The sequence below is a fragment of the Rattus norvegicus genome, chromosome Y (genome assembly GCF_021556685.1).
Source record: "Rattus norvegicus strain SHRSP/BbbUtx chromosome Y, alternate assembly SHRSP_T2T, whole genome shotgun sequence".
NCBI classification, from domain to species: Eukaryota; Metazoa; Chordata; class Mammalia; order Rodentia; family Muridae; genus Rattus; species Rattus norvegicus.
In genome coordinates this window covers 20,070,847-20,081,324 of record NC_141555.1, presented here as the reverse complement: position 1 = coordinate 20,081,324, position 10,478 = coordinate 20,070,847, and the positions used below count along the sequence as shown (strand labels likewise).

Here is a 10,478-nt window from a genome sequence, read left to right as displayed (position 1 = left end):
ACTGCTTTTTCTATGATTTATTAAAAGGTTTTATAGGCCTCATGTATTAAGGAATCTTTTCAAAGTATTTTTAGCTCCTGAGAAGAATTTTCTAAAGTTCTCAAACTTCTTGGACTAAGATCCCAAAGTGGAACTAGGCACAACCCTGAACTGTAAAACTATGACAAGGCAACAATAACAGATATTTCAATGGCCCAAGCACTATAGCTCTGTACTATTGAGTACAGTGATCCAAATTAATTCAAACAGCTCAAGAGAGAAGGAAGAAAAAAAGGTTAGAAAAGTAGTGAAGAATCAACACCTTCCTTGTGTATGCCAGCATTCATGGTTCTGCAGTGAGTCCTAAGAGGCAGTGTCCAAGTAGCAATGGGAAGAAAGAACTCAGTACAGAAAAGGAAGATAAACTAGCCTGGCGGGTGTTTGTAAGAGAAAAACTTAGACCTGAAAATGTCCTGTAAGTTTAAAAAGAGATTTTTTTCATTATTTTCTCATTCCAGTCAAAACAGACATTCCTGTATGATTCTCCTCTAAGGCTTCCATGAAAGAGGTAAAACAAAAACCAACATAAACATTAAAAGTTTGAAAATGAAACAAAATAAAAACAACCTTGAGTCCATTTCAGAGCAGGATCAGAAGTAAATGAACTGAATCTGGTAAAGATGAAACCTAGAGTGGCAAGCAGGGCCTAGAATTAAGACCTGCATGAAGAAGGCTGTGGAGTAGTGACAGGAACATGGCCAGTCCTGAGAGATAAGGCTGGGCACTTTACAGGGCCAGAGAATGATGTACGAAAATATTTCAAATAAAGCAGTGCCGTGCCTGCAGCAGAGATAACCGAGCTCCGGGGCAGACATGACGCCTGAGTGGGAGCTGGTTCGAGGGTTCGCACCACACGTGGTTAAGCCCCCTGCTTGCATGCGGCGGACTCCAAGAAGATGTGCACCTGGACTTGCCCCCTGCTGCAAACTTGGCTCTGGGCTGATGGGCATCTGGGTCATGGGAAAGATCGTTGTTATCACTTATTTCTTTATTTTTTCTTTGTTTGAATCTGAATATGATCTTGGCAAGGCAAAGACTTCCTTTAATAATAGGACAGCAGGTCGTGATCTATTTTTGATCACTAATACCACAAGCTTTCCTGCTTCCTCTTTACAGCAGACAGAGCCTCTGATGACAGGGACTCCAAGGTTGCAGATTATGTCTTCTCTTATAGATAAGGAAAGATAAGATTTAGCAAAGAATTATACTTATAAGGATAGTGATGCTTCTTCTATTAGGGTGTTGGTAGAACTGTTGAGAAATGATTCCTTGAGCTTTGGGTCGGCTATGAATATTTTACAGAGTATAGAAACAGGTAGTGGCAACCAGGTACTTACAGGGGACCATATGTGCATCGACCAACGGATGCTCCATTACCATATACTGGAGAATATGATTTGAATTTTGATAGGTGGGTTACTAAGGATGGATATAGGGTCAGGTATTTGTCACTGCCTTGGTAAGAAAGATTGGCAAGAGCCCGTCCTCCTTGGTGTGTGCTCTCAGAAGAAGAGACATGGGAGGTAAGGTCACAGATCATCAGATACTTTAGACAGGGATCAGGCATGCAATATTATTGCCCCGAGCCTTGGATGTACAACTACAGGACTAACAAAGATGGGATCAAAGGGTCAACTAGAGCGATAGAACTAGGTGCAGAGACCAGATGACATAAGATATGCCAGACTTGCGGTCTCCTGAAACTTCCTCCTTGATGTGACAAACGGAAAACTAGACTAGGTTGGCTGACTGCAGCTCGTCTGAAAAAAAAAAAAAAGCAAGCTATACCTTTTTGCAGAAAAATCAAATGTTCTTGGCCATGGTCTAAGATTGTTAAGCAATGAAAATTGTGTATAAATGTCTGATGCTCTCTCAGTAAAGTTGCAACAGCTGACCACACTCTCTCTGTGTCTGTGTCTCTGTTCGCCATCCCGTCTCTGCTCCACGCGTGTCCTCAACAGGGGTCCCCCCGCGGATCCTTGGAACCTCCAAGATTGCCGACCGCGGCAGCTGGCGCCCGAACAGGGACCCCCGGACACGTGCATGCTGTTGTCTTGTGTTTTTCCTGTTTGTCTTTTATCTTCTTGCTTTAGAATTGCAATCACTACAGGAGCGGAACGGACTCACCAAAGGGAACTGCAGTCCCGCCTACGGAGAAGAGGTAGGTGAGGGTGAGTCACTCATTATGGGAGGAACGGGCTCAAAAGGACAAAAAAATGTTTGTCTCAGTATTACAGAGGCTCTTAGCAGAAAGAGGCCTCAAAGTCAAGGAAAGTACTGCTGTAGAATTTTATCAATTCCTCATGAAGGTTTCCCCCTGGTTCCCAGAAGAAAAAGGTTTAAATCTAGAAGATTGGAAGAAATTAGGTTGAGAAATGAGAAGATACACCGTTAAGCATGGAGAAAAAACCATTCCTAAACAGGCATATCCCATATGGTTACAGATGAGGGAAATCTTGACAGAACAGTCTGATTTGGTCTTGTTATCAGCTGAGGCACAATCAGAGAAGGATGTTGAGGAACCAGTGTATGATTTGCCTTATGATGATGTTACTGAAGTTAAGGTTAAGGAAGTCAAGGAAAAGACTTATGGAACTAATAAACCCCTTGTTAAGAAAGACCCCCCAAAGATGAACCTTTTGGGATTGGATGATGACGATGACCTCTCCCCAGGGGATTGGGATGATGTAGAAGAGGAGGCAGCTAGATATCACCATGATGATGATCTGGTCTTTACAGCAAAAGGGATCCAAGGGATCTAAAGCACACCCAATACCAGCCCCTCACAGAAAACTACTACCTCCAGTGGGTTTCGCAGGGGCCATGGCTCAAGCTAGAGAGCAAGGTGACATCTCCTTCGTTTTCCCAGTGGTCTACACAGGAGACAGTGATGATGAAGATTCCCCCACATGGGAACCATTACCCCTAAAAACATTAAAGGAATTACAAGCTGCAGTACGAACCATGGGGCCTTCGGCGCCCTACACTATACAGATAGTGGACATGGTGGCCAGCCAATGGTTAACTCCGCATGACTGGCACTAGACTGCCAAAGCAACTCTCTCCCCGGGGGATTATATCCTCTGGAGGACAGAATATGAAGACAAGAGCAAAGAAAATGTACAAAAATCCTCAGGAAAAAAGGGTCCCAACGTAACTTTAGAGATGATGCTGGGGACAGGAGCAATTGTTGCCCCTGCTTCTCAGGTAAAAATACCCAAGTTTATCCTAAAAGAGGTTACTACCAACGCTGTTTTGGCCTGAAGAGCAATCCCGCCTCCTGGGTCAAAAAAGACTGTCTTGGCAGGAATAAAACAAGGAAATGAGAAATCCTATGAGACCTTTGTCTCTAGACTGGAGGAAGCTATCCACAGAATGATGCCCCCAGGAGAAGGCGCTGAAACGCTCTTAAAGCAATTGGCATGGGAAAATGCTAGTTCACTATGCCAGGATCTTATAAGATCAGTGAGAAAAATGGGAAGTATACAGGACTATGTCAAAGCCTGCATAGATGCCTCCCCTGCAGTGGTACAGGGGATGGCCTATGCTGCTGCCATGAGAGGACAGAAGTACTCAGCCTTTGTTAAGCAAACATATGGAGGAAAAAATGCTAGGGGCAACTCTGGCCCCACTTGTTACTCATGTGGAGAAGTGGGACATTTAAAGAAAGATTGCAAAAGAGGTCAAGGGGAGGGCAAACGCCCCCCTCCTGGCCTGTACCCGCGCTGCAAGAAGGGCAGGCATTGGAAAAGTGAGTGTAGATCAAAGTATGACAAGGATGGAAATTTGATTACAGATAAAAAGGAGGAAGAAACAAAAAACTAGATGAGGGGCAGCCTCTCAGCCCCGTACAAAGAGAGGAAAATAAAGGTCAAACCTCGGAGTTAAACCCCTAGGCCATTCCATTCACTATTCATGACCTTCCGAGAGCTACACCCGGAAGCGCGGGTTTAGATCTCTCGTCCAAGGTCGATGTCATCATTTCTATGGAAGAAGGGACGGTTTCAGTCCCTACAGCAGTAAGGGGAATTCTACCAGAGGGAGTTACAGGGCTCCTTATAGGAAGAAGTTCCAACTATAAGAAGGGCCTAGAGGTCCTTCCAGGAGTCATAGATGCAGATTATCAAGGGGAAATAAAAATTATGGTTAAAGCAACCAAACATACAGTCATCATACACCAAGGAGAGCGTATTGCCCAGATATTACTCTTGCCATATTTAAAGCTGCCCAATCCAGTGCTCCAGTCAGAAAGAGAACTGGGAGAGTTTGGATCTACTGACCACATACATTGGGTCAAAGAAATCAAGGAAAGCAGGCCAATGCTCACTATTTATCTTAATGGTAGAAAGTTTGTAGGCATTCTTGACCCAGGGGCAGATAAGACATGCATTTCAGGAAAAGACTGGCCTTCTCATTGGGCCGTCCATCAAACAGAGAATTCCCTGCAGGGCTTAGGCATGGCCTCAGGAGTAGCAAGAAGCAGTGAGCCTCTGATTTGGGAACATGAGAACAAGACAGGTAGCATACAGCCTTATGTCATACCTACATTACCATTTACTCTCTGGGGAAGAGACATTATGAAAGACATGGATGTAAAATTGGTCACAGCAGAACAGGATTTTTGATGGGGGCCATTGAGGGCAACCTGTTCGCAGATCAAATATCGTGGAGATCTGACCAGCCTGTATGGCTCAATCAATGGCCCCTGAAAGAAGAAAAATTACAGGCTTTACAGGAATTAGTCCAGGAACAATTGAGGCTAGGACACATAGAGGAAACCAATAGCCCATGGAACACTCCGGTGTTTGTTATAAAGAAGAAATCAGGTAAATGGAGATTACTACAAGACCTAAGGGCAATTAATAGCACCATGCATGACATGGGGGCCCTCCAGCCTGGACTGCCATCCCCGGTGGCAGTCCCCAAGAACTGGGAGGTAATAATTATAGATCTACAAGATTGTTTCTTTAATATAAAGTTGCATCCTAAAGATTGTAAGAGATTTGTCTTTAGTGTTCCTTCTTCAAATTACCAACGACCCTATCAACGATATCAGTGGAAAGTACTCCCCTAGGGGATGAAAAATAGTCCCACATTATGTCAAAAATTTGTGGATAAGGCCATTTCTTCCGTCTGGAAAAACTATAAAAATTCATATATGATTAATTATATGGATGATATATTGATAGCCCACCCTCAGAGGGCCATAGTGGACCACCAATTAATTGACCTTGTAAATGCTTTGGAGGAATTGGGCTTGATTGTCTCTGAGGAGAAAATTCAGAAATATGATAATTTGAAGTATTTAGTTACCAATATTAGAGGTAATAATATAACATATCAGAAATTACAGATAAGACATGATAGACTAAGAACGTTGAATGATTTTCAAAAGCTTTTGGGTAATATTAATTGGATCAGACCCTATTTGAAAATAACTACTGGAGAGTTGAAATCATTATTTGAGATACTTAATGGAGATCCTAACCCCATATCTACCAGACAATTGACTATTGAGGCCTGTGAGGCATTAAACAAAGTAAATGAAAAATTGACTCTAGCAAGTGTCCAACGCTTGGATCCTGCTGAAGAGTGGTCCTTGTGCATTCTAAAAACTAATTATACCCCCACAGCCTGCCTGTGGCAGAATGGGATATTGGAATGGATTCATTTACCTCATATTTCGCATAAAGTTTTGGTTTCTTATGATACCCTATGCACTCAATTGATTATCAAGGGAAGACACAGGTCTAAGGAATTATTTGGAAGAGATGTACATAATATTGTCATCCCATATAATAAAGGTGAACTGGAACAATTATTACAAGAAAATGATGAATGGATCATATCCTTAATTGGCTTTACAGGGAAAATATTTTTCCATTTACCTCAGGACCCAGTTTTAACTTTTGTATTAGAAAATGAGGTGATTTTCCCTAGAGGATATTCTAAAACTCCATTAGAAGATGGAATCAATATATTCACTGATGGGTCCTCAAATGGACGATCAGTGGTGTGTATACAAAATAGGGACCCCGTTATTAAGAAGAATGCAGGGTATTCAGCTCAACAGGCTGAAATTGAAGCAGTCTTAATAGCTTTTAGAGAAGTGAAAGAGGCTTTCAACCTTTACACAGACTCCAAATATATATTTAACTTGTTTCCGGAAATAGAAATGGCAGTCCTGTCGCCGAGAACCAAGATTTATCTCAAATTAAAACAGTTACAAGAATCTATTCAGCAGAGACAAAATAAATATTTTATAGGGCACGTGAGGGGCCACTCGGGGCTTCCAGGTCCTATAGCCCATGGAAATGCTTTAGCAGATTCACTAACAAAAATCATGCAGGCTGTAGAGACAGCTAAGAAGAGTCATGATCTACATCATCAGAATGCTGCTGCACTTAGATATCATTTTCAAGTTACACGTGAACAGGCACGAGAAATAATTAAATCTTGTCCTCATTGTCCAGATTGGGGGCATGCATTAAAGATGGGAGTTAATCCACGAGGATTAAAACCTCGCATTTTATGGCAAATGGATGTGACTCACATAACAGAGTTTGGAAAATTGAGTTATGTCCATGTCACAGTGGATACCTACTCACACATGGTGTTTGCCTCTGCCAGAACGGGAGAGGCAGTGAAAGATGTAATACAACACCTGGTGCAGAGTTTCTCTTACATGGGTATCCCGAAGAAAATAAAGACTGACAATGCACCTGCCTATGTGGCAAAAACCTTAGAGCATTTTTATCAACAGTGGAACATAGCCCATGTCACAGGAATTCCATACAATCCACAAGGGAAAGCCATTGTGGAATGTATGCATCAGAATATTAAAGCACAGATTCAAAAGTTAAGGTCAACAGGTAAGTATACAACTCCCCATCATTTGCTTAGCCATTCCCTATTCGTTTGAATAATGTAAATACAGATAACCAGGGGCTTACAGCCGCCGAAAGACATTGAACAGAGAAGGAGAGTGCTCCTAAACCCCTGGTCAGATGGAAAGACCAATTAACTGGCCTATGGAAGGGGCCAGATGTGTTAATTGCCTCTGGACGAGGCTATGCTTGTGTTTTCCCACAGAATGCCGAATCACCAATTTGGGTCCCAGACAGACTCATCAGGCCAGCCAAAGGAAACGGACATCCGTCCCCCACGCCGCAAGAGGCCGAACCGCCGGATAATGCGGAACCTGGCCAAAAAGATCAAGGCGACTCGCCTAGAGCCAAAAATAAAACCACGCCAGACGCCGACGTGGACGCAACTTAAAACCCTGACAGCTCAGGCAAAGGAAGTATTGAAGGCTGCACATGCCCCGGAAACGGCAACCTTGCTGTTTGTGGCTATGCTTGCAGTCATGAGTGCGCCCACCGCTTTAGGGGAAAGTTATTGGGCTTACTTACCAAAGCCACCCATATTACATCCTGTAGGGTGGGAGGTGTCGGATCACATCAAGGTTTTAACCAATCAAACATTAGTGATAGGGGGATCGCCTGACTTTCACCTTCTAAAGAACAGCTCGGGTTATGTAGATTTTGAGGGAAAGTCCGATTCTCTGCCCATTTGCTTCTCTTTCTCCCCTTCAGTGCCAGTGGGCTGTTTTCAAGTAGGAAAAAGTGTGTTTAACACAGATACCCCCACCTTGGACAATACCAAACCAGATGGAAAGGGCAATGGGCGGCGTATGTGGGAATTGTGGATGACCACCATGTGTGATAAAGAAGAAAAAAGTCAACATTATACCACAGCAAAGAATCTTCCGCCGCGCTACCCCCATTGCAGAGCAGCATTTAAAAAGGACGCCCTTTGGGAGGGAGATGAGAATGCTTTCCCGCGCTGGCTTCCATGTGCCTTCCCTGACAATGGGGTAAGATTCTCTACCTTAGGCGCTGCTGGACTTCTCTGGGACTTCTCCATGTCCTCATCTGATAAAGATCAGAATAATTATCTCTCCACCAACTCAAAACTTTATGGGAACTACGTGCCTCCAGTTGGAAAACCGATCAAAAGATGGTATGATGCGGGGTGGGTAGAACCGACATGGTTCTGGGAGCCACTCCACACGGACCTCCCTGATAGACAGAACAAACCACTGATAGAACATCCAGAACTGTTCCGACTGGTTGCTTCTAGTGAGAAACTTTTGCTGAAGAAACCAGGAGCTGCTGATTATGATGCTGTTTCAGTTTCTGCTTGTGTTACCTATCCCTATGCAATATTAGTAGGATTTCCACAATTGATTAGCATAGATAAGGTTGAATCTATTTTTAGTATTAAGTGTACACCATGCAAGCTGACTAATTGCATTGATTCCACTGTATCTGGATCTGTTATATTGATTGTCAGGAGACCTCCTTATGTTTTGTTACCAGTAGACTTGGGAGATGAGCCATGGTTTGATGATTCTGCCATCCAGACTATTAGGTATGCTACGGGTTTGATTAGGGCAAAAAGATTTGTAGCAGCCTTAATTCTAGGTATACCCGCTTTGATATCTATTGTTACTTCTTTTGCTGTTTCTACTACTGCTTTGGTTAAGGAAATGCAGACTGCCACTTTTGTTAATGATCTCCATAAGAATGTTACCCTTGCATTATCAGAACAGAAGATTATAGATTTGAAATTAGAAACTAGATTAAATGCCCTAGAAGAGGTAGTATTAGAATTAGGACAAGATGTTGTAAACATTAAGACTAGGATGGCCACACGCTGTCATGCTAATTATGATTTTATTTGTGTTACTCCTTTACCTTATAATGCTACAGAAAATGGGAAAGGACCAAATCACATTTGCTAGGCATATGGGATGATGATAACATTTCTTATAATATTCAGGAATTGACGTCCTTAATCACAGAAATGAATAAGCAACATGTAGATGCAGTGGACCTCTCTGGATTGGCAAGATCCTTTGCGGATGGAGTTAAATCATTAAATCCAATCGATTGGACACAATATTTTATTTTTATTGGAGTTGGGATTTTACTACTTGTTGTTGTACTAATGATCTTCCCAATTGTATTCCGATGCTTTGCAGATTCCATTGCCCAGGTTCAAGCAGATCTCAATTTGGTGCTTTTTGAAAAAAAAAAAAAGGAGGAACTGCCATGCCTGCAGCAGAGATAACCGAGCTCCGGGGCAGACATGACGACTGAGTGGGAGCCGGTTCGAGGGCTCGCACCACACGTGGTTAAGCCCCCTGCTTGCATGCGGCGGACTCCAAGAAGATGTGCACCTGGACTTGCCCCCTACTGCAAACTTGGCTCTGGGCTGATGGGCATCTGGGTCATGGGAAAGATCGTTGTCGGCACTTATTTCTTTATTTTTCTTTGTTTGATTCTGAATATGATCTTGGCAAGACAGAGATTCCTTTAATAATAGGACAGAAGGTCGTGATCTATTTTTGATCACTAATACCACAAGCTTTCCTGCTTCCTCTTTACAGCAGACAGAGCCTCTGATGACAGGGACTCCAAGGTTGCAGATTATGTCTTCTCTTATAGATAAGGAAAGATAAGATTTAGCAAAGAATTATACTTATAAGGATAGTGATGCTTCTTCTATTAGGGTGTTGGTAGAACTGTTGAGAAATGATTCCTTGAACTTTGGGTTGGCTATGAATATTTTACAGAGTATAGAAACAGGTAGTGGCAACCAGGTACTTACAGGGGACCATATGTGCATCGACCAACGGATGCTCCATTACCATATACTGGAGAATATGATTTGAATTTTGATAGGTGGGTTACTAAGGATGAATATAGGGTCAGGTATTTGTCACTGCCTTGGTAAGAAAGATTGGCAAGAGCCCGTCCTCCTTGGTGTGTGCTCTCAGAAGAAGAGACATGGGAGGTAAGGTCACAGATCATCAGATACTTTAGACAGGGATCAGGCATGCAATATTATTGCCCCGAGCCTTGGATGTACAACTACAGGACTAACAAAGATGGGATCAAAGGGTCAACTAGAGCGATAGAACTAGGTGCAGAGACCTGATGGCGTAAGATATGCCAGACTTGCGGTCCCCTGAAACTTCCTCCTTGATGTGACAAACGGAAAACTAGACTAGGTTGGCTGACTGCAGCTCGTCTGAAAAAAAAAAAAAAAAAAAAAAAAAGCAAGCTATACCTTTTTGCAGAAAAATCAAATGTCCTTGGCCATGGTCCAAGATTGTTATGCAATGAAAATTGTGTATAAGTGTCTGATGCTCTCTCAGTAAAGTTGCAACAGCTGACCACACTCTCTCTGTGTCTGTGTCTCTGTTCGCCATCCCGTCTCCGCTCCACGCGTGTCCTCAACAGGGGTCCCCCCGCGGATACTTGGAACCTCCAAGATTGCCGACCGCGGCAAAGCAGCACCTTTCCTTTCTGCTCACGTGAAGTATCCCTTCCTCGAAAAACTCCAATTTCGGAAATAACACAGAAGAGTTA

At 43.0% G+C, this 10,478-nt stretch overlaps 1 protein-coding gene across 1 annotated transcript; it reads left to right on the top strand.

Moving 5' to 3' along the window:
• Positions 1-1,922: 1,922 nt before the first annotated feature.
• On the top strand, positions 1,923-10,186 carry LOC147997978 (endogenous retrovirus group K member 19 Env polyprotein-like). Its single transcript, XM_087601392.1, has 2 exons — positions 1,923-2,200; positions 7,132-10,186. The coding sequence occupies exon 2, from the start codon at positions 7,133-7,135 to the stop codon at positions 8,843-8,845; it is 1,713 nt and encodes a 570-aa protein (XP_087457518.1). The 5' UTR covers positions 1,923-2,200; position 7,132; the 3' UTR covers positions 8,846-10,186.
• The last annotated feature ends 292 nt before the right edge of the window (positions 10,187-10,478 follow it).